General features: G+C 43.4%; 1 protein-coding gene across 1 annotated transcript in view; it reads right to left on the bottom strand.

The window, feature by feature from the left end:
- The window catches only part of LOC132395869 (cytochrome P450 2J2-like), a 50,413-nt gene extending 47,748 nt beyond the window's left edge, over positions 1–2,665 (bottom strand). Inside the window, exon 1 of the mRNA XM_059972990.1 lies at positions 1,988–2,665. Within this exon, the coding sequence (XP_059828973.1) occupies positions 1,988–2,197 (210 nt within the window). The 5' untranslated portion in view covers positions 2,198–2,665. The remainder of the gene's footprint in view (positions 1–1,987) is intronic.
- Positions 2,666–25,006: the final 22,341 nt, after the last annotated feature.

The raw sequence follows: 25,006 nt of genomic DNA, 5'->3' as shown, positions 1-25,006 counted from the left end.
GAGATGGAGAATAGGCAAAGAGGGATGGGCAGAGAGAGGAAAAATAGGGAGGGAAATAAATAAATCAGGGAGGGGGTAAGAAGGGGAGGATGGGCATTAACAGAAAAAATCAATGTTCATGCCATCAGGTTGGAGGCTAGCCAAACGGAATATAAGGTGTTGTTCCTCCAACCCTCCTCCCCTTCTTAGCCCATCCCAGATTTATTTATTCCCCTCCCTTTTCTCTCTCTCTCTACTCATCACTCTGCCTGTTCTCCGTCTCACTCTGGTGCTCCTCCCTCCCCCTTTCTTTCTCCTTAGGCCTCCGGTCCCATGATCCTTTCCCTTCTCCAGCTCTGTATCCCTTTTGCCAATCACCATTCCAGCTCTTAGCTTCATCCCTCCCCCTCCGGTCTTCTATCATTTCGCATATTAGCCTCCCCCTCTAACTTTCAAATCTCTTACTATCTTTTCTTTCAGTTAGTCCTGACGAAGGGTCTCGGCCCGAAACGTCGACAGCGCTTCTCCTTGTAGATGCTGCCTGGCCTGCTGCGTTCCACAAACATTTTATGTGCGTTACAACGAGATTCTGTGACTTTCATTCTAAATATTCATATTGTGTCTATTACAGAAAAACACACACACACATTTAAATTACCGCACAGCTTTCAGGTTCCTCGGTATGTGGCTGGGAACGTGTTCCCCAGAGACACCAGGCCATTCCCTCACTGGGTCTTCACTAAACTTTCCCAACTATTCTCTCTGCTTAGGTGCCCGGGGCTCCCTCTCCTCGGCTGCCGGCAGCCCTCCACATTGTTCGTCCCCTTAGGGAATCCGCCCCTCCCCATCAGCTCCATCATATGGTGGGGGGGGGGGGGCTCACACCCGCTGGTAACAACCGGGACATCTCAATTCTCAACTCGGCCACAGTTCCCTCTACCACTCCCCGGGGCAACTATCCGTGGTCCCTTCACCGCAGGGGACCACTACCGAGGACTGTACCCTGCTGACGGAGGCCTCCCGCGCCTCCGGCTCATTCTTCTCCTCTCGCACTTCTCTGATCAGTTTAGCAAAAGAGGAAGGGGGCGCGTTTTCCGACTTCGCCGGAGACCCCAAGCCATCAGGTCCTGGGACTGGGCGCCCTTTGAGATCTGGTCCACAATCAACTGATCCACCTGAGCCGCCTGAGTGACCCCTGTGCGCCGCAAGTAATTTAGCTGCCTCTCCAGCCGAAAAATGTGGGGAGAAAGCTTCTCCCCCGCTCCTGCCGCATGTTCCGAAACTCCGTCATGAGCTCCCTGTAGTGCCAAATGCCTTTTCCAATGCCCCCATAGAATCAACGGCTTCAGTTACGGGGTACCGGAGCTTCACGGCAGCCCGCCCACTCAAACTTTCAACCAATCGCAATCGCTCACGTCATCAGTGCTCTGCCACTCATCTCACAATTTAGAGGCCCGCTCCGCCCAAGTCTCATACTCCTCCCCTTTCGGGGTGGGTGTTATTCCAGAGAATAGGTGGAGCCTACCGTAGCTGGGACTGGACACGGGCATTTTTTCATTTAATCGCCAGAGAAGTCAGGGCGCATACTAACTCAGAATTCTCACTCTTCCCTGGGAAACGGGGACTAATTAGACATTCCAAGTCGGACCGCTCCTTCCCCGCACTCCTCAGAAAAGAAAGAACCGTCTTTAAGTCTCCGTCCCCAGCTACGGGAAACTGGTTGAAGAAGAATTTAATGTAAAATGCTGTAATAATAAATGGAGCTCTGAAACATTCGATCACAGCCCAGGGAAAGATATGGAGAACTAAAACATGTATATGAAGGAAAATACGGAGCAAAGGAAAACTGGAGATAAAATTGAACGGGTGTAAAGGAGACAAAATTAACAGGATAGAAGTATGGGAGTGATGGTCATTCAATGGCAGATAAGAAACGGCAAGGGCTAATGGTGTCCTGGGATCTGGGAGCCACGATCTTAACACTACCTCATTCTCTCTCGATCTTTACCTTTGCGAATGACAGGTGAGGGTTGCTCAGATCCACCTGCAGGATGTTCCCGACGAAGGGTAAGCCCCGGGGTCCGGGAGGGTAGTTCCCACACGTCTTGCGCCTCTTCATGAAGTCAAAGACCAGGCAAAAGACCGTGCAGAACACGGCCAGCGCCGTGAACCTGTCGAAGAGTTTGAGCAGGAGCTGCGGGAAAGCGAAGATGTCCATGTTCTCCAGAGCAAACGAGCAGTAAACAAACTGCGCGCAGAGCACGAGAGGAAGGTGAATTGGGGGTGTTGGAGAGGTCTACACTGCCAGTCCACACTCACACTTAATGGAACGAGTGTGTCCCGGAGACCAGAGACTGTAATTACTGGATTCTGGATCAGGAGGGAAATCACCAGAGGAAGTCAGACAGCATTTCTATTTCTGGAGGGGAATTCAGGCGTGCGGGGAGCTGGCAAGCGGTTGGTGGAGCCAGCAGAGGAGGGGTGATTGGCAGATGGAGGAGGAAAGAGCAGAAACAGTAACAGGAACTGATTGGTGGAACTGGCTGGTGTGGAACCTGATAGTAGAGGAAAAAGTGGAGCGTCTGGCCAAATCAGAGAGTTGGGTGGATGGAAACAGCGGCAGGAGGGTGGGGACCTAATGGGAGGATTGTTTGTGGAGTTACGTACCCGTGACACGTGACAGTGGTGTGCTCGTCACGTGACAGGTGTTGAAGCTATACTGGACTTGAGGTAATGGTCTTGTGATGGTGAAGTGACGTCATTTTCCCGCCAGTAGTGGTCGTGTGACAGGTGTTTTTTACAGGGTATAAAAGGAGGACCCCCCCCCCCCCCCCCCGCTCTCTGTGAGGAGGGGCAGTTCGTGGCTGGATTTGCCATGTTGACTTCATGCTACTACGTGATTTAATGTTATGACCCAGTTTAGTTGAAGGATGAAGTTTTATCTAATGCCTATAGTTTAAAAGGTCATTGCCAGCAGTTTCTTTATAACACTGCTGGTTGAGAATCAGTGGAGAGTGAAGATCAGAGTTCGGGAGTTAAAAGATCGAGGAGAATCGATTTCGACGGTGAAACAGGTTCGACCTTGTTTGATCCTCATTCGGAAGGAATTCGTTGACTGTTCTCGTGTTAATCCCTGTGAATAATAGCAGGAAGGATTGGGAACAGTTTTGTAAAGGAAAGGTCAGTGCCTTTAAGCCGTTACATATCATCTTCGTAAAATTCTTCGTGGGAAAAGTAGTTCGACTGGGAATTGCAACAACACGATGTGAAAGAGAATTTAAATCGTCTTAAAAAGTCTCTCCCTTAAATGGACTGTAAGAATTTTGAACTTTTGCAATACTACTTTGAAGAACTGTTTTTGCAACATCGCTTTAAGAACTGTTTAAGCTGCCGCACAGCAGCTGATTTCCGGTTACATTAGAGATTAGTTTACTTTTGGGGGGTTTGTTTTCAGTGTTTAATAAGCATGTTATTTGTTATCAAAACCCCTGCCTAACTCATATTTATTGTTGCTTGAATCCGTAACATAAATATGGGGGATGTGTCCGGATTGGATCATTTGAGTTTAAATGCTTGTTAACTTTTGAATCGGTGTTTTGGAAAAGGGGAATACTTGATTCTTTTGTTTGATTGGCTTGTGAGTGGCATTCAGCAACAATGAATATTGATGAGTTTCTGGCTTCGCCAAATGCGGAGTTGTTGGCGAAGGTGAAAAAAACTGAGGTGTCTGAGATAGCTAGTAGATTGCAACTTAAGGGTAGTTTGAAGACTACATCAAAGGCTGTAATACAGGGAAAAATCGCGTCACACTATGTGGATTCGGGTGATTTAGATGAATCGATCTTAGAGTCATTTCCAATAAGTAATCTGGAGATGCAGTTGCAAATCGAACAAATGAAGTTGGAGCATTGTAGATTAGAAGCTGATCAGAAAAAAAGGGATTTTGAATATACAATGACGGAATTAAGGTCTGGGAATCAGTCTTCTGGTTCTAGAAAACCGTTTGTTGCTAGTCAAGAAATTAAATTGGTCCCACCATTTAGTGAAACAGAAGTGGAAAGATATTTCCAATATTTTGAAACGATTGCTCAGATTTCAGAATGGCTGAAAGATAAATGGTCAGTGTTGTTAAAGAGTGTAATTGAAGGCAAAGCACAACAAGTTTATGCAGCTTTAACTGCTGCGCAAGCACTTGATTATGATATTGTGAAAAAGCATATTTTAAAATCATATGAATTGGTCCCAGAAGCATATAGAGAAAGATTCAGAAGTTTGAAGAAGTCTGTGGAAAAAACTTGTGTGGAATTTGCCTATGATAAAGCTGTGTGTTTTGAGAGATGGGTTTCTTCTAAAAATGTAAATGAGGACTATGATACTTTGAAAGAGCTGATTTTAATGGAGGAATTTAAAAGAAGCATTCCTGTTGAAGTAAGGACCTACTTAAATGAGAGGGATACTGATACATTGCAGGACTCTGCTAGGTTAGCTGATGAGTATGTTTTAATCCATAAGGATAAATTTCCTCAGGGCAGAATTTTTAAGAGAAAAAATAACACGGAGACTCAAGGTAAATCAGAAATTAAATCAGAAGTTAATGAGAAAGGTAAGGAGGAAGGAAAACCTGTGAAGGAAAGACAGTTTAGTCTTATTTGTAACTATTGTAAGAAACCTGGCCATGTAATAGCTAACTGTTTCAGATTGAAAAAGAAAGAGAAGGAAGCAGTTCCAGATGCTTGTGTGCAACATACTGAAGCACCTGTAAAATTACAGGGTTCGACAAACACAAATGGGGTTTTGTTAGAGTCTGACCAAGATAGAAAGGGATATGATCATTTTATAACTGAAGGGTTTGTATCCTTGAAAGAAGGATCTACTATGGTGCCAATAAAATTCCTTAGGGATACTGGAACTTCTCAATCACTGATGTTAGACAGTGTGTTGAAGTTTAATGAAGAGTCTGATACTGGTGAGGTAAATTATATAAGAGGTGTTGGAAGTGATTTTATGCCTGTACATTTGCATAAAGTAAATTTAAAGTCAGGGTTAGTTACAGGATTTGTTAAAGTAGGATTACAGCATAGCTTACCAGTGAAGGGTATTTCTTTATTGTTCAGTAATGACTTGGCAGGTGGACAAGTTTTTCCTGAAGTGCATTTGACAGTGGAGTCAGAGGAACCAGAGATGAATTCTAACAAAAAATTCTTCCTGTGTTGTGACTAGAGCTATGGCTAAAAAGATTGATGTGCAGAATGAGGTTGTTAATCATGACTGTTCAATTATAAAATTGTACAAGGCATTGGTAAGGCCAAATTTGGAATATTGTGTGCAGTTCTGGTCACCGAATTATAGGAAAGATATCAATAAATTAGAGAGAGTGCAGAGACAATTTACTAGGATGTTACCTGGGTTTCAGCACTTAAGTTACAGAGAAAGGATGAACAAGTTAGGTCTCTATTCATTGGAGCGTAGAAGGTTGAGGGGGGATTTGATCGAGGTATTTAAAATTTTGAGAGGGATAGATAGAGTTAACGTGAATAGGCTGTTTCCATTGGGAGTAGGGGAGATTCAAACGAGAGGACATGATTTGAGAGTTAGGGGGCAGAAGTTTAAGGGAAACACGAGGGGGTATTTCTTTACTCAGAGAGTGATAGTTGTGTGGAATGAGCTTCCTGTAGAAGTAGTAGAGGCCAGTTCAGTTGTGTCATTTAAGGTAAAATTGGATAGGTATATGGACAGGAAAGGAGTGGAGGGTTATGGGCTGAGTGCGGGTAGGTGGGACTAGGTGAGATTAAGGGTTCGGCACGGACTAGGAGGGCCGAGATGGCCTGTTTCTGTGCTGTGATGGTTATATGGTTATATATGGTTCAACTCAGGATTCGAGTTTTGAGGATGTGTCAGAGACTTTCTTACCTTCGTTGTTTGAACAAGATTCTTGGAGTAAGTCTGGCTATGAAGATTTATCTCTGTCTTGGAAGGAAATGATAGCAGAGCAGAATAGAGACCCTGAGATTATAAAATTAAGAGAACAAGCTCCACTAGATAGTGAAATTGAGAAGGTGCCAGTGGGATATTATTTGGAAAAAGGAGTGTTGATGAGGAAGTGGAGATCACCTACAATTCCTGCAGGTGAGGAATGGAATATTGTTTACCAGGTAGTTGTCCCTAAAGTTTATCGAAATGAGATTTTGACTTTAGCTCATAGTGTGCCCTTAGGTGGACATCAAGGGGTAAGGAAAACTGTGGACAAGATTTTAAAACATTTTTACTGGCCTGGTCTAAGAAAAGATGTGGCAATGTTTTGTAAAACGTGCCATACTTGTCAAATTGTGGGTAAACCAAAACAAGTTACACCAGTGGCTCCATTACAACCTATTCCAGCATTTGGTGAACCGTTTTCTAAAGTTATTGTAGATTGTGTTGGTCCATTACCAAAGACAAAAACTGGTTATCAGTACTTGTTGACTATCATGTGTACTTTGTCTAGGTTTCCAGAGGCAGTACCACTTAGGAATATAAAAGCTAAAACTGTGACAAAGGCTCTTATAAAATTCTTACTTATTTTGGATTACCTAGGGAAATACAAACTGATCAAGGCAGTAATTTTGTGTCTAGATTGTTTCAACAGATAGTTTATAAATTGGGAGCTAAACAAATCACTTCATCTGTTCACCATCCAGAATCACAAGGTGCCTTGGAAAGGTTTCATTCTACCCTCAAGAATATGATTAGGACAAATTGTGTGGGAAATGAAAGTGATTGGGATGAGGGTATAAAATTAATTTTATTTGCACTAAGGGAATCGGTACAAGAATCTTTAGGTTTCAGTCCATTTGAACTTGTATTTGGGCATAGAGTTAGATGACTTTTAGCTTTATTAAAAGAACAGTGGATTAGTAAGGAAATACACACTAAATTGTTGGAATATGTTTTGAAATTTAAGGACAGGTTACATAAAGCTTGTAGCTTAGCCAAGGAAAATTTAAAATTGGCTCAGGAGAAAATGAAAACTTGGTATGATAAAGAAGCTAGGATGAGAATGTTTAAGCCTGGAGATAAGGTGTTGGTTCTTTTCCCAGTGCAAATGAATCCTTTACAAGCTAGATTACATGGTCCTTATGAAATTGTGTGTAAAATCAATGATGTGGATTACGTGATAAAAACTCCAGATCATAGAAGGACAACACAACTTTGCCATATAAATATGATAAAACCATATTTTGAGAAACAATCTGATACTGTGACTGTTGTGGTTAGTGAGAATGAGTTTGATTTAACTAGGAACATGATAGATGATTCATCTGAATTTCATTTTAAATCCAACATTGTTTCTGTTAGGTTACCAAATTCAACCATTCTGGAAAATGTTGATGAGAAACTAGCACATTTATGGCTAGAGCAGAAACAACAGATGAAGGAATTAATTTTTAAATATAAGGATTTGTTTCCAGATGTTCCGAGAAGGACTACTATAGCTTCACATGATGTAGATGTTGGAGATGCCAAACCTATTAAACAACACCCATATAGGATGAACATAGAAAAATGTGAACTTGCTGAGAAAGAAATTAAATATATGTTAGGGAATAATATTATTAGACCTTCTAACTCGAATTGGAGTTCACCCTGTGTTATGGTGCCAAAACCAGATGGTAGTATTAGGTTTTGTACGGACTATAGGAAGGTGAATGCTGTAATGATAACAGATGCATATCCAGTTTCTAGAGTAGATGATTGTGTAAATAAAGTTGGAAAAGCAAAGTTCCTTACAAAGATTGATTTATTGAAAGGGTATTGGTGTGTTCCATTAACAGACAGAGGTAGAGAGATTTCTGCATTTGTAACTCCATCTGGGCTATATGAATATAATATTCTTCCATTTGGGATGAAGAATGCCCCAGGTACTTTCCAGAGGATGATTAACTTTGTGATTCAGGGATTGAAAGATACTGATGCATATATTGATGATTTAGTGACAGGAAATGATACTTAGGAAGCACACATTATTGCGGTGGAGAAGTTGTTTGAAAGGCTTTCAAAAGCTAACTTAACTATTAATTTAGCTAAGAGTGAATTTGGACATGCCACTGTGACTTACCTTGGGTATGTTGTGGGTCAAGGTAAGGTAGCTCCTGCACAGGCAAAGGTTTGGGCAATTTTTGAGATTCCCACTCCAACAGGGGGAAAAAACTCTCAGAAGATTCTTGGGAATGGTAGGATATTATCAAAAATTTTGTAAGAATTTTGCTAATGTTGCCCTTCCATTAACTAACCTTTTGCAGAAGAATGTGAAGTTTGTGTGGACAGTGCCTTGTCAAGAAGCATTTGAAAAATTGAAAACAATGATATGACAACAACCTGTGCTCAAGGCCCCTGACTTTGAAAAACCTTTTTCATTAGCTGTAGATGCTAGTGATGAGGCTGCAGGAGCAGTATTAATGCAAAGGAATGAGGGTGATGAGGTTGATCATCCAGTAGCTTATTTTTCTAAGAAAGTTAATAAGCATCAAAGAAACTATTCGACATTAGAGAAGGAATTGTTATCTCTGTTTTAGCTTCAGAACATTTTGACGTATATATTGGTACAACTCAAAAACCACTTATTGTTTACACTGATCTTAATCTTAGTTTTTCTGAGTAAGATGAAAAACAAAAACAGAAGATTATTAAATTGGAGTTTGATGTTACAAGTGTACAATATTGTGATAACTCATATTAAAGGTAAAGATAATGTGGTTGCTGATTGTCTATCTCGATGTTGAATGTACAATGTAATTTTTTATGGAACTTTTTTTTACAATTATAACACTCCTACTGTATTGTAAGATGTTATATGATGATACTGTATTGTATATTGTGTATGTTATAAAATTTATACATTTGTTTTTCTTGTAACTAATCGTTGAAATTTTTGTTCTTGTCAGACCAAACATTTTTTTTTTTGGAGGGAGGTGTTACGTACCCGTGACACGTGACAGTGGTGTACTTGTCACGTGACAGGTGTTGAAGCTATACTGGACTTGAGGTAATGGTCTTGTGATGGTGGATTTATGTCATTTTCCCGCAAGTAGAGGTCATGTGACAGGTTTTTTTTTACAACGTATAAAAGGAGGACCCCTCCCTGTGAGAAGGGGCAGTTCATGGCTGGATTTGCCATATTGACTTCATGCCACTGCGTGATTTAATGTTATGATGCAGTTTAGTTGAAAGATGAAGTTTTATCTAATGCCTAAAGTTTAAAAGGTCATTGCCAGCAGTTTCTTTATAACACTGCTAGTTGAGAATCAGTGGAGAGTGAAGATCAGAGTTCGGGAGTTAAAAGATCGAGGAGAATCAATTTCGACGGTGAAACTGGTTCGACCTTGTTTGATCCTCATTCAGAAGGAATTCGCTGACTGTTCTCGTGTTAATCCCTGTGAATAATAGCAGGAAGGATTGGGAACAGTTTTGTAAAGGAAAGGTCAGTGCCTTTAAGCCGTTGCATATCATCTTCATAAAATTCTTCGTGGGAAAAGTAGTTCGACTGGGAATTGCAACAACACGACGTGAAAGAGAATTTAAATCGTCTTAAAAAGTCTCTCCCTTAAATGGACTGTAAGAATTTTGAACTTTTGCAATACTACTTTGAAGAACTGTTTTTGCAACATCGCTTTAAGAACTGTTTACAGTGAATTTCAGGCTATGTTAGAGATTTGTATACTTTTGGGGGGTTTGTTTTCAGTGTTTAATAAACATTTTATTTGTTATCAAAACCCCTGCCTAACTCATATTTATTGTTGCTTGAATCCGTAACCGTGGACGACGGGCAGATGGAGTGGACGGGGCAGGTGAAAATTAAAATTGGTAACAAAGGTCAGGTGTATTGGTTGAGTGGGTGTTGGAGGAACTGTGAAGTTCAGTGTGAGAGAGAAAAGGGGGCAGAGGAGAAAGCATTTTATCTAAAATTGGAGAGTTCAGTGTTCTTGATAGAACACCCTGGTGTAACAGGTGGCACTGTTCCTCTCGCTTGTATTTAGTTGGTGTCTTGACACAATGTTGTACACAGCCGGTACTGCAGCAGATGTGAGATCAATCACCGCTTCACTACTTTTCTTCAGAGTTCCTGATCAGGAGTCACGGGGATGTGTAAATGGCTGAGTGTGGTCTGAATCATGGGAATGCACACATGGATGACCGTGCTCTGGAGTCAAGAGGATGCGAAATGGCTGACCGTGGTCTGGAGTTAATGGGATGCGTATGTAACCCTCAGGTTCGGTCGACTGCGTTAGTCTAGGGGAAGACTCTCTCCGGCCCGCCAAGCTTGTGAAATCTCATTTGTGTGGATGCTGCGTGATGTTTTCCTGTTACAAATCAGTACCACGAAATAACAAACAGTGCACTGTATGCAATTAAACAATTGGGCTCTATAATTCTTACTTTGATAGAGGGTTAGTGAAGAAAACAAATAGAAAGGGCCCATTTTAATGAAACGGTCTAATTCGCACATTGGTCATTCTCCATTGATTTCCCCCGAACGTCGTCGACTCCCAACCCCATTCCACGCCCACTCAGTCCTGCGGTCTACCACCTCTCCGTTTTGGCGTCTTCTCTCTGCATCCTCCGCCAAACCAAATAACCCGTGAATACCTTCTTTCAGACACAAGAAAAAAACAACACACCTCTCATTGGATGGCGCACATCCGAGAGCCCCCGTTATCTCTAGTCATTACCCAAACACCACTGCTACAGAGAAACTATAACATTAGGAGTGAAAACTTACAGATAAACCTTTACATTAGCAGTGAAACCTAACCGAGAGCTATCACGATCTTGAGTCACGGGAGAACAGCTCGTCTCACCTGGTTTGGAGATCAATGCATCATTGATAAGGATGGGAATATTTGAATTTAATTTGTGTTAGTTATTGTTATTGTTTCTAGTGTTTTTATAGTAGTGTTGTAAATTTTAAAGATCTTGAAATAAACTTATTTGAAGAGACACAGAATATTACGTAAAACCCAGAACAATGCACCATGGGAACAGAGTCATCGATGTCTTAGCCAAGCACAATGGCAAACGAAACGAATTCGCTTTTGCATACGACTAATCCACATCCCTCTATTCCCCATATATTCCAGTGTTTACCTTATGAATGCCTCCATAGTATCTGTTTCAACCAAATCTCCTGGCAGTCCGTTCCAAGCACCTGCCACTCAGTGTTTATATAAAAAAAAATCCTGCACATCCCCTTTAAACTCCACCCCCTTACCTTAAACTTCTGCCCCTTTGTATGGAAACTCTAAAATAATCCTGGTAATCCTTATCCCAATGGTAACGCATGGAACAGATGAACATAGTGACAGCAGGGACCAATTGGTTAGAAGTGCATAAGATCATTTCCACCAATGCTGGAAAGCGGAGCATCAAGAAGGTGACGCCCATCATTAATGACCCACAGAGAGGAGGCACAGGAGTCTAAAAACTCACTCACAATTTTAGAAACAGCTTATTCCTCTCCTCCATCAGATCTCTGTACAGTCAGTAAACTCACAAACATTACCTCACTATTCACTGTTTATTTACGGAATGTAGAATGAAGACTAATGGCTGAAGTCATTTATTTAAGTATAAGTGAATTGTCTGATGATCGGTAAGAATTGATAAGAATAGAAACGAATAGATAAGACTGCTGAACGGATCCTGACCTGCATCTGGGCCGTACCTTCCCAATATCTGGACCTGACTTGCACTACCTTACATTCCCTTTTCTATATTCTAATCATGATTTTAAATTTAAATTTTTATTATATTTATTTCGATTTGTGCTTCAGGGAGCGCGACACACAGAAATAAATATCACTGTGTTGATTGTACGCTCTAGTATCAATTGTTTGGTGACAATGAAGTGTAAAGTCTACCCAAAACTCACTCTAACAATTGTGAGAATCTGGTGAGAATGCCAATTTCACCAGTCTGCAGCTTCCAAGCATTCAGTGCGGGAGGGGCCCTCGAAAATGTAGGGCCTGAGGCATATGCTACTAGGCTAATCCGGTCCTGCTCCTCCTGTGTGTGTGTTTGTATGCGTTTGTGTGTGTGCCAGCACACCCCCCGGGACAGGATGATGTCCTGGAGCCAGTGCGATCCCAGGACGTGGGCTCATTGACGGAGCTTGTAGGCTTGGCTGACACGGTGTCCATGGCCAGTGGAAGACTGGAGAGCATGGAGTTTACAATCTGGCCCTGCCTCATCCCAGCTGCCCTTCATCACATCTTTGTCATTCTTTATAACGTGCGGGGGGGCTGAATTTGCCCCTCCTTCTTCCCTTGGTTTTCTTAATCCAGAATTCCAGTAAACAGAGCTGCCCAGAGTTACACAAGCTATGGGGGACAAAAGAAAGAGAAGTTGTCATGGCCCTCCAATTCACCACTTACCTATACGCTGGGGCCAAATAAAGCGAGACAATTAAAAAACGTGCACTGGCCAACTGACCTATCACTCCTGTGTTTCTGGAGTGTGGAAGGAAACCAGAGGACCCGGGAGGGGGTGGAAACCATGCGGTTACAGGGATTCCAGAAAGCAGCTGAGGTTGGGGTTGAACCTCCCTCTGCAATTCGCTCCTCGACTTCCTAACCGGAAGCCCACAATCTGTACGGATTTGTGATAACATCTCCTCCTTGCTGACGATCAACACTGGTGCATCTCAGGGGTGTGTTCTTAGCCCACTGCTCTAGTCTGTATATACCTATGCCGGTGTGGCTAGGCATAGAAAGAGCTGATTGTGGACTTCAGGAAGGGTAAGACGAAGGAACACATACCAATCCTCACAGAGGAATCAGAAGTGGAGAGAGTGAGCAGTTTCAAGTTTCAGGGTGTCAAGATCTCTGCGGATATAACCTGATCCTAATATATCAATGCAGTTCTAAAGAAGGCAAGACACTAGCTAGGAGTTTGAAGAGATTTAGCATGTCAACAAGTACTGTGAAAAACTTGTTTAGATGTACCGTGGAGAGCATTCTGACAGACTGCTGGTATGGGGAGGGGGTGGGGCTACTACAGAAGCCCAAAAGAAGCTGCTGAGGGTTATAAATCTAGTCAGTTCCATCTTGGGGACTAGCCTACAAAGTACTGAGGACATCTTCAAGGAGAAGTGTCTCAGAAAGGCAGTGTCCATTATTAAGGACCTCCAGCACCCAGGACATGCCCTTTTCCCTCTGTTACCAGCAGGTAGGTGATACAGAAGCTCAAAGGCACACAGTCAAGATTCAGGAACAGCTTCTTCCCCTCTGCCATCCGATTCCTAAATGGACATTGAAACCGTGAACACTACCTCACTTTTTTTATATTCAGTATTTCTGTTTTTACACAATTTTTAATCCATTCAATATACATATATTGTAATTGAGTTATTTATCATTGTTATTTTAGTTTGTTTTTTTCCTTCTATATTAGGTATTGCATTGAACTGCTGCTGCTAAGTTAACAAATTTTACGCCATATGCCGGTGATAATAAACCTGATTCTGATTCAGAGGTGTGTGGTGGCAGCTCTACCTGCTGTGCCACTCTCCTGCCCAGGGAATGAAACCTGGGGGTGATTACTACTGATGGATCCTGGTGATCCTGGTGTCAAACCTTCCCTCCCCCCGATAAGTTATAGACCTAGATCACTTAATCTGCACTTGTTTGTATTTCTAGGTTGCAAACAAAATTGTTGTATCACTAAATCCATGTAGCCAAACTCCACACCAACAGTACCCAGTCAAATTAATGAATATTCTGTGCAGCATCACACAAATATTACTCAGTCAGCTTGTATGATCAAACAATAATGATCCTAATGCACGTTAAATTTCACCAAAACAGCAGGGTAAAGAAGAATAGTTTTCCTTTCACTCCACGACTTCCTTTAGATCAGGGGTTCCCAGCCTTGTTTATGAGATTAAGCAAGGGGTCCATGGACCCCAGGTTTGGAACCACTGTTTCAGATGGCTGTGTTGAAGCAAGAGCTATTTGGAAGGTCTTATCTCTTTTTAAACATACACACTCAAGATTTCCCCTTTGTCTGGGATATTTCCACGTCCTGAAATAATTGTAATCATCTGCCACCTCTGCCATGTTTTTCTATCTTGACGATTTTGCGATCCAGAGGTTTGGAAGTCAAGTAAAACTTGTTGCTCGCAGCTGCTTATTGAATGTAACAAAGAAGTCTTGGTCCTCTTATCTATTAAAATCTAGTTTCATCTAAAAAAAAACAACATTCTGGTGATAACAAAATAGCCACATTCAGGTAGCAAGAAGGTTCTAGAAAAATTCACAGAACAACTACTTTACACTTATTAAACCATGAGAAAAAGAACAATTCTATAGACCGATCCGACACTGGGCTGATACAGCAGCTTCTCTGGTCACCTCATGATAAGAAGGAAGTAAAAGCTTTAGAGAGGGTGCAGAGACTGCAGCCTGGATTAGAGACCATGCTTTTTCAGGATAACTTGAGTGAGCTAGGACTTTTCTTTTTGCAGCAAAGGAGGATGAGAGCCGGCTTGATAGAGGTGTACAAGGTGAAAGGACGCATAAATGAAGTAAATAACCAGAGAACACACACAAAATGCTGGTGGAACACAGCAGGCCAGGCAGCATCTATAGGGAGAAGCGCTGTCGACGTTTCAGGCTGAGACCCTTCGTCAGGACTAACCGAAAGGAAAGATAGTAAGAGATATCAAAGTAGTGGGGGGAGGGGGAAATGCGAAATGATAGGAGAAGACCGGAGGGGGTGGGATGAAGCTAAGAGCTGGAAAGGTGATTGGGGAAAGTGATACAGAGCTGGAGAAGGGATAGGATCATGAGAGGCCTCAGGAGAAAGGAAGGAGGGGGGGAGCACCAGAGGGAGATAGAGAACAGGCAAACAACTAACTATGTCAGGGATGGGGTAAGAAGAGGAGGAAAGGCATTAACGGAAGTTAGGGAAGTCAATGTTCAAGGTAGAAACGGGAAGTGCGGGGTGTGGGAACTATGAGGTTGGTGGCAGTGGATGGGAGATCCCCAGAGCTGATAAGGTTGGTGATGGTATAGCAGACAGTGGCCTGGTGCTCCTTAGTGGGGTCATGATCAAGGGGTAAATAAGAGGAGGTATCAGAGTTGTCCCTGTGCCTCGGCCAGGTAGAGGTCAGTACGCCAGACAACAACAGCTCCCCCCTTATCAGCAGGTTTTATAGTGAGGTTGGGATTGGTGCGGAGAGCAGAGCGGAGAGCAGAGCGTTCGGAAGGAGTGAGGTTGGAATTGGAACAGGGTGTGGTGAAGTCAAGATGGTTGATGTCCCGTCGGCAATTAGCAATAAAGAGATCCAGAGCAGGCAGAAGACCAGAGCGGGGTGTCTATGAAGAGGAGGAGGGTTGAAGACGGGAGAAGGGGTCATCAGTGGGGGTAGGAGAGTCCTTGTCAAAGAAGTAAGCTGGGAGACGGAGCCGGCAGAAGAAGAGTTCAGCGTCATGGCGTACGCGGAACTTGCTGGGGTGTGGGTGAAGGGGGACAAAGCTGAGGCCCTTACTGAGGACAGAGCGCTCTGACTCAGAGAGTTGAAGGTCGGAGGGAATGATAAAGACCCGGCATGAATGAGAGATGGGGTCAGAGGGGGGAGGGAGGCTGGTAGTGTCAGTGGAGAGGGAAGGGTTGGGGTGAGAGGAAGATGGAGCCTCTGGGATTGCAGAGATTGTTCCCCACCTACACTCAATAGCCACAGACTTTGTTTTCTCAGGGTGGAAATGGCTAATCCCAGGAGGCATAACATTTCAATGGGATTGGAGTAAAGTATGGAGGTCATGTCAGATATAGTTTCTTGCACAGGCAGTGATGAGTGTGTGGAACTCTCTTCCAGGGTAGTGATAGAAGTAGAAAACTTAGAGGCATTTAAGAGACGATGGTATTACACCCATTTGTCGGCACCTATCACCTACCCAGGAAGAAGAAGACGCGGACCGATGACTCCCAAGGTGGGTGTGGGAGTGCATGATCACCGGCCTGGTCCATTCTGTTTTGGACACACAAGGGAAAGGGTGATCATTTCAAGAATTAAACCGAGGGGTTCAAGTTAGCCTCCCTCCTTAATTTTCATTATCCACTGGACGTTTCTATCCCCCAACCCCACAGTAGGATCATCGCCTCACGGTATCACGGCTCGAACATTAACAGAGTCAGGCTGCGAGCGGCATCTAAGAAATGTAACTTCATTAGCTGACAAGCCGTCTGTATATTCCTATCCTCAGCCCTACTCTGAGACGTCAGTAGTGAATATCTCAGATACAGTGCTGACTGATATTTTCCAATTCATTCCAAATAAGGCCTTTGACAAGGTTCTACACAGAAGATAAGTTAGGAAGGTTCAATTGTTAGGTATTAATATTGAAGGAGTAAAATGGATTCAACAGCAGCTGGATGGGAGATGCCAGAGGGTAGTGGTGGATATCTGTTTGTCAGATTGGAGGCCGGTGACTAGTGGTGTGCCTCAGGGATCTGTACTGGGTCCAATGTTGTTTGTCGTATACATTAATGATCTGGATGATGGGGTGGTAAATTGGATTAGTAAGTATGCAGATGATACTAAGATAGGTGGCGTTGTGGATAATGAAGTAGGTTTTCAAAGCTTGCAGAGAGATTTAGGCCAGTTAGAAGAGTGGGCTAAACGATGGCAGATGGAGTTTAATGCTGATAAGTGTGAGGTGCTACATTTTGGTAGGAATAATCCAAATAGGACTTACATGGTAAATGGTAGGGCATTGAGGAATGCAGTAGAACAGAGTAATCTTGGAATAATGGTGCATAGTTCCCTGAAGGTGGAATCTCATGTGGATAAGGTGGTGAAGAAAGCTTTTGGTATGCTGGCCTTTATAAATCAGAGCATTGAGTATAGGAGTTGGGATGTAATGTTAAAATTGTACAAGGTATTGGTGAGGCTAAATTTGGAGTATTGTGTAGAGTTCTGGTCACTGAATTATAGGAAAGATGTCTACAAATTAGAGAGAGTACAGAGGAGATTTACTAGAATGTTACATTGGGTTCAGCACCTAAGTTACAGAGAAAGGTCGAACAAGTCCGTTCCTCTTGGTCCTCATTACTGGTGCTGCAGTGCTCAGTCTCTGCCTACACTCAGGGAGTCAGCCAGCTTATCAGACTTTCCAAAGCGTGGATGTGGGAAGGCATGGTAAGCACGGTTGTATAACTGTGATCCAGTGTATTGGCTCCTCTGATGTGGCAAGTGATACCTTGGTAATAATTATTTAAAGACTTTTTCAAGCTGGCGTGGCTACAATCTCCCCAAAATGGCATCAGGATGCACGGTTTCATGCCTGTGCATTCCATTGCTCAATTCTAGAGTCGGCCTGACACTGCCAGAGGTGGGTTATCTGCCTCCAAAAGCTGAAAACTCCCACGGCAGATAAAATGAACGACACTAGATCGCGGGTTGTTCCAGGCCAGGCGAGCAGAACTGGGACAGCAACACCACGTCTGTACGCCACAAGGAGTTCATCATAAAGAACACTCCACCTCCTCTGCCTTTGAAAGACTCAGCAGTCCTAATCTTGGTGGTGTATTGTGAAGCCAGCGAGCAGTATCGCTGTGACTCGGATGGTGGGGGATATCCAAGAATCCGGGAAACACATAGAAACACACCTGGTCCTAATGTTCCTCTGGTACGGCAATCCACGACAATCGATTTTATTTACCAGAGACTGTACGCGCGGCAGCAAGGTAGTTGGCATTGTTAGCCAGAACCAGAGGTACCCAATCAGGGGCCCTAAGACCCATTGCTGAATGGTATTTGGTCCAAGACATGAACAAATGGTTGGGAACATCCTTACTCGGTGACAGTCAAAAGCTCAAAGTAAATAGTTCAGCGCGGTGTCGCCATGTTCTGAAACTCTTTGCCTCTCTCAGTACTTCAACATTTCTTTGTGAGCCACTTCAGTCGGCACAACAATCCCGGCGCCATTCTGCTGTTTTGCGTTCGACGTCGTATTTACCGTTTATTCATTATTTATTATTAACATGTACTCGCGTCTCAGGCGAGCAAAGGATTTCACTGCAGCCTGCTGTATAAAGTCAGTAAACTAATCTGAATGGCTGTGCCTGAATGGAAGGAGTTCAAAACATTTCGATTGTTGTTTCCTCATCTCGCGACCTGTCCCCCGGTTTCAAAAATCTTCAATACCTTGGAGAAGATTTAGAGCGCAAAGGAATGGCTGAAGTAGAACTATTTCCTTCTGTTCTGACAGGATTGGTTGAGCGGGGCTGGCCACACGAACAATCTTCGTGCCAACATACCGGGGTTTGGATGTGAGCAGAGGTCAATGCCGGCGTCTCATTGCCTTTTACTGACTGTTTACAGCCCACTCGCTCTGGACAACATGGAGTTCTCGGCTCTCCCCCTGCCCTTGTTCAAACTCTTCGACAGGTTCACGGCGCTGGCCGTGTTCTGCACCGTCTTTTGCCTGGTCTTTGACTTCATGAAGAGGCGCAAGACATGTGGGAACTACCCTCCCGGGCCCCGGGGCTTACCCTTCGTCGGGAACATCCTGCAGGTGGATCTGAGCAACCCTCACCTGTCATTCGCAAAGGTAAAGGCTGAGAGAGAGTGAGACTGTGTGAAGGAGGTGGCTCCCTCGGCCCGGGACACCTTTAACCGTTCAGTTTCTTGTATGTTGTTGAATTCACTTCCACGCTGCCGCCCTGTTAGTTGTGTCTCCATTGCACCTTGTTCCCTTTTATCATCCAGATTTCCTTTGCTCCCCTTTTCCCTTCATACCTGTTTTTAGTTCTCTATTTCTTCCTCTGGGATGGGATAGACTCTGAGGTGAAACGGAAATGTAAAAAACTACTGACGTTGGATCCCCGATTTAAAAAAAACACCGCTGGAGAGAGTAGTTTTAATTTCTCTACTGTTCAGGAACATCCACACTATTAGATGTATCTCCTGCATTTTTATAGTTTCCCCTTTTATAGACAGCAACACACAAAAACATGTTAGCAGCATCTGCAGACCTTCCTGTGCTCCCCCTTTTATAACAGTTTCTTTCTGTCTTTGTCTTTCTTTTTTCTCTGAGTAAGTGAAGCATGTGTTTGTAGCTGTCATATTGATTGAGTGAGAATCCTAGAAATAGGAAAAACTGCTCACTTACTGAAGTAGTCCAGCCACCTTACCAGAGCACGGAGGGAATGTGGCAGTACTGTGGGAGAGGATCACAGTGGAGGTCATCCCGATATTGTACATAAATTAGTTAGAAGTTCTCTTACAACTCCATGAATTAGGCAAGTTTGTAAATGGATGATAATCCCTAATGTATTAATGTCAAATAAAGAAGTGACATTACCTTAAGTTATGGAGTCACATCCATCATTTTTATTAGCATCCTGCTGCAGTTAGACCTCACTTGGTTTGCTTTGGTGTTAATTTTCTAGATGTAAACTTTGTAATTCTGACCCCAGACTCTCACTCCTGCCTCATTGTAATGCTAGTAGAAAAAAAAAGTTGGTCTAATTTTAAATGGTGACAGATTAGATGTTGGTGGCCCAGAGACAAATCACTGAAGGTTAACGTACACCTTGGACCGTCTTTAGAATGGAAATTTCCCTCCAATTTTCTACTACACCAGTGGAGTTTGTTTGCTCCCATCAGTGAGTCAGTGACGCGTAAAGGGAAGTTAGGGGAGGTAATTCAGGAGGGAGAGGCTGACATCACAGCCTAAATTGGGCAAGTCCATTCAATATTTCGGAAATCGCACTTCATGCACCTCATCAGCCTACCATTCTCCCCTCCATGCAACACAGCCCTCACCAATTATCAGCCTACCATCCTCCCCTCCGTGCAATACAGCACTCACCAATTATCAGCCTTTTGTCCTCCCCTCCATGCAAAACAGCACTCACCAATTATCAGCCTAACATCCTCCCCTTCGTGCAATACAGCCTCACCAATTATCAGCCTACCATCCTCCCCTCTGTGCAAGACAGTGCTCACCAATTATCAGCCTACCATCATCCCCTCTGTGCAATACAGCACTCACCAATTATCAGCCTACCATCATCCCCTCTGTGCAATACAGCACTCACCAATTATCAGCCTACCATCCTCCCCTCCGTGCAATACAGCACTCACCAAATATCAGCCTACCATCCTCCCCTCCGTGCAATACAGCACTCACCAATTATCAGCCTAACATCCTCCCTGTGCAATACAGCCCTCACCAATTATCAGCCTACCATCCTCCCCTCCCTGCAATACAGCACTCACCAATTATCAGCCTTTTGTCCTCCCCTCCATGCAAAACAGCACTCACCAATTATCAACCTAACATCCTCCCCTTCATGCAATACAGCCCTCACCAATTATCAGCCTACCATCCTCCCCTCTGTGCAAGACAGTGCTCACCAATTATCAGCCTACCATCCTCCCCTCCGTGCAATACAGCACTCACCAAATATCAGCCTACCATCCTCCCCTCCGTGCAATACAGCACTCACCAAATATCAGCCTACCATCCTCCCCTCCGTGCAATACAGCACTCACCAATTATCAGCCTACCATCCTCCCCTCCGTGCAATACAGCCCTCACCAATTATCAGCCTACCATCCTCCCCTCCGTGCAATACAGCCCTCACCAATTATCAGCCTACCATTCTCCCCTCTGTGCAATGCAGCACTCACCAATCATCAGCCTACCATCCTCCCCTCTGTACAATACAGTACTCACCAATTATCAACGACCTTTCCTATCTCGTGTCAAAAATCGAGAATGGACTCAAGCAAATAAACAGGCCCCTATTGCGCACTACCATACTGGGCTGAAAGACCTCCAAAGAGATTGCTAACGGGGCTGCTTGGTCACTGCCCACCACAGTGAGAGCCCGCATCATGCGTTGCGCAAAGGTTGAAAGGCAATGATTATTTCTTTTTAATCACAATTTCTCACGGAATCCAGGTTGAAAAACCCTGACCTAGAGGTTTGATGGTTAAAATATATCTGCCCATGCAAGAACTTTGTCTTGGTCTTGCTGCATGCAGGCATCGGTGGCCTGGCTTGCTGAGGATTGTGGATGAATTGATCACCGTGGAATCATTAGCGAATATCCCCGCTTCTCATGATGGAAGGTAGGTGAAGCAGATAAAGATAGATAGGCCCAGGACACTGCCCTATGGCGATGGAATACCAGCTCTGGGATGACTGGACTTTGACGAGTACAACCCTTTTCCTAAGTGTGGATCATGACTGCAGCTGCTGGAATGTAACTGACCTGGTTTATCAGGCTCCTCAATGACACAATTGGTCAAAAGTTGCCTTGATATCAAAGGCAGTCATTAAGTTCACCTCTTGAGTTCAGGTCTTTGTTCCGTGATTGAAGTCTGGAGACGAGCGATCGCACTGAAACACAATCTGAGCATAGCTGACTAGGTTATTGGTGAGGGAGTGTTACTTGATGGCCTTGTTAGTGGATTAACATTAACAAGAAACTGCAAGGGTAAAAAGGCCACAATGGGAGTTATATACAGGCCTCCGGACAGTAGGCAGGATGTGGGACACAAATTCTGATGAAGATACAAAAGATGTGTAAAAATGAGCAGTGTTACGAGAGTGATGGGGATTTTCAAGCTGTAGGTAGATTGGGAAAAGCAGGTTGGTGCTGGATCCCAGGATATGGAAATTGTTGGATGCCTATGAGATGGGTTGAGCCCCCTAAGGGAAAAGGCAATTCTGAATAGTGTTCTGTAATGAAATAGATTTGCTATGTGCCCCTCCACCTATTTTCCACAAACTCGTCCACAAACCTATCAAGTCAATCATCCAAATCATTGACATATAATGTGAAAAGAAGCAGTCCCAACACTGACCCCTGCAAAAAAATCACTAGACACCGGCAGCCAACCAGAATAGACCCCTTTTATTCCAACTCTTTGCCTCCTGTCAGTCTGCCAATCTTCTATCCATGTTAGTATCTTTCCTGCAATTCTGTTGACTCTCATCTTGTTAAGCAGCCTCTGTGCTGCAGCTGGTCAAAGGCCTTCTAAAAATCCAAGTAATCAACATCCGCTGACCCTCCTTTATCTATCCTGCCTGTTATTTCTTCAAATGTCTCCAAGTCCCCCAAAGCTTCATCCTTAATAATGGACCTCAACATATTCCCAACCACTGAAGTCAGACTTACTAGCCCACAATTTCCTTTCTTCAGCACCCCTCCCTTCTTAAAGTGGAATGACATTTGCAATTTTCCTGTCCGCTGGAATCATTCCAGAAGCTGATGATTCTTAAAATATCACTATTATTGCCTCCACAGTCTCTTCAACCTTCTCCTTCAGAACCCTGGGACGTTGTCCATCCAATCCAGGTGACTTACTTGCCTTCAGACCTTCCAGCTTCCCAAGCAGCTTCTCCTTAGTTATAGCAACTACAAACACTTCTGCCCCCTGACACTCTCTTATTTATAGCATAGTGCTAGTGTCTCCCCTAGTGGGAGTTTATGCAAAATACATATTGAATCTATCCGCCATTTCTTAGTTCCCCTTTACTACCTTTTTCAGCGTCATATTCCAGTGGTCCGATATCCACTCTTGCCTTTCTTTTACTACTGTATATGTGAAAAAACCTCAGATCCAAAAACCTCAGATCCATCCTGAGAATCGCCACAACAAAACTAAATCCAGACTTTGATGCGCTGGCTAAAAAGGGAGACCAACAACACTGTTCCCACTGAAATTAAAAATAAGTTTCTTCGTTGTGTTATGTAAAAAATGCATTTGAAAATATTTTTTTCAATTAGCCTTACATGTTACATGTCATTTCTGTTAAGTGATGGACATGAGTAGTACGCAGGTGCACGTACGTTCTCAAAATAAAAAATGCGCTCCAGATCAAATAACGTGCTCCGCATACTGGCGCGCTGTCATTGTTCTGTCTTTGTGCTGGTCGTTGTTGAGTTTTGGCACAGGGGACAATTGAATAAGAAGGAGCAGGACAAGTAGACCTGCATCTCCTACCGTTTTTGAAATAAAGACAGTCAGGAGGAGAGTGATGATGATAATATCTTGAAGGATAACAGAATTTTCAGTGCTTTAAAATAATGACTGTTACTATTAAAAAAAGCTGTATTTTATTCATTTAATTTTCAGTGTTTTAAAAGTCATTTCAATAAATAGCTAAATACCATGGGACTTCAAAGACAGATATTTTGTTGTAATGCATTTGTTCATTTTCAATTGAAATTAAAGCACATGTTTTCTACATATCCCATGATATTTTATTTTCTCTTATGAGGTGTATTACCAAAGCACTCCGTCCATCTGCTCCTGGTCCGGCCCCCCTGTCAAATTTTAGAACCCTTTGTGGCCCACAAGTCAAAAAGTTTGCCCACCCCTGCCTTAGACAGAGTCAGGAACCAACAGGTTGAGCATGGTGAGACTAATGTCCAGAGCTGCGTATATTCCAAAGCAAGAAATATTGTAGGCAAGGTAGATGAGCTCAGGGCATGGATCAACGCCTGGAATTATGATATTGTAGCCATTAGTGAGACTTTCTGGGCAGGACTGGCAGCTCAATATTCTGTTCAGTTATTTCAGACGTCACAGAGCAGGAGGGATTAAAGGAGGAGGGGTGGCATTACCAGTCAGGGAAGATGTCACAGCAGTGCTCACTCAGAACAGACTGGAGAACTGGTCAAGTGAGGCACTATGGGTGCAACTGAGAAATAAGGAAGATATGACCACGTTAATGGGGCTATGTATTACAGAACATCCAACAGTCTGAGGTATTCAGAGCAACAAATTTGCAGAGAGATTGCAGACTGTTGCAAGAAACATACGGTTGTTATCGTGGGTAATTTTAATTTTCTACATATTGACTGGGACTCCCATACTGTAAAAGGACTTGAGTTTGTCAAATGTGTTCAGGAAAGTTTCCTTACGCTGTACGTAGAGTCCCAACGTAACAGTATGTGATTCTTGATCTGCTATATAAAGAATGAGACAGGTCAGGTGACAGAGGTTTGTGTAGGGGTACACTTTGCATCTAGTGATCACAATGCCATTAGTTTCAAAACGATAGGCCTGGTCCACAGGTTGAGATTCTAAATTGGAGAAGGTCAATATTGATGGTATCAAAAAGGATCTGGCAAGTGTGGATTGGGACAGGCAGTTTTCTGGGAAGTGTGTACTTGGTAATTGGGAGGCCTTCGATAGTGAAATTTTCAGAGTACAAAGCTTGTACATGCCTGTCAGAATAGAGAATACAAGTGCAGGGAATCTTGGTTTTCAAGAGATATTGAGGCCCTGGTTAAGAAAAAGGGAGGTGCATAGCAGGTGTAGGCAGGTAGGAGCAAATGAGGTAGTTATGGAGTACAAGAAATGCAAGAGAACACATAAGAAAGAATTCAGGAGGGCTAAAGAAAGGCATGAGGTTGCCTTAGCAGACAAGGTGAAGGAGAATCCGAAGGGATTCTACAGATATGTTAAGAGCAAAAGGATTGCAAGGGAGAAAACGGATCCTCCGGAAGTTCAGAATGGTAATCCAAGATGGAGCCAAAAGAGATGGGGAGATCATAAATAAATTTTGCATCAATATATACTCAGGAGGCAGTCACAGAATCTAAAGGAAGTGAGGCAAAGTGATATCAACTTCTTGGACCCTGTACAGATGACAGAGAAGGAGGTTGCTGTCCTGAGGAAAATTAGTGTGGATGAATCCCTGGGGCCTGACGAAGTGTTCCCTCGAATCCTGTGGGAGACAAGTGCAGAAATTATCGGGCCCCTAATAGACATACTTGAATCATCCTTAGCAACAGGTGAGGTACCAGAGCACTGGAGAATAGCCAATATTGTTCTGCTGTTCAGAAAAGGCCCTAATAAATCATGAAATTATAGGCTGGTGACAGGAGCGTATCTACGGAAAATACTGCCCATGGCAAGCACTGAAATTGTGCCCCTATCCAAACATCTGACACCCAACTTTTAGATAACTTTACCATTATATCAGCTCAAAAATACAAGTCAAGCTCATTAATCTTTTAATTG

This window comes from Hypanus sabinus, chromosome 6 (assembly GCF_030144855.1).
Source record: "Hypanus sabinus isolate sHypSab1 chromosome 6, sHypSab1.hap1, whole genome shotgun sequence".
Taxonomy (NCBI): Eukaryota; Metazoa; Chordata; class Chondrichthyes; order Myliobatiformes; family Dasyatidae; genus Hypanus; species Hypanus sabinus.
Note: the sequence above shows the minus strand (reverse complement) of the source record. Positions and strands in the feature narration are given on the sequence as shown.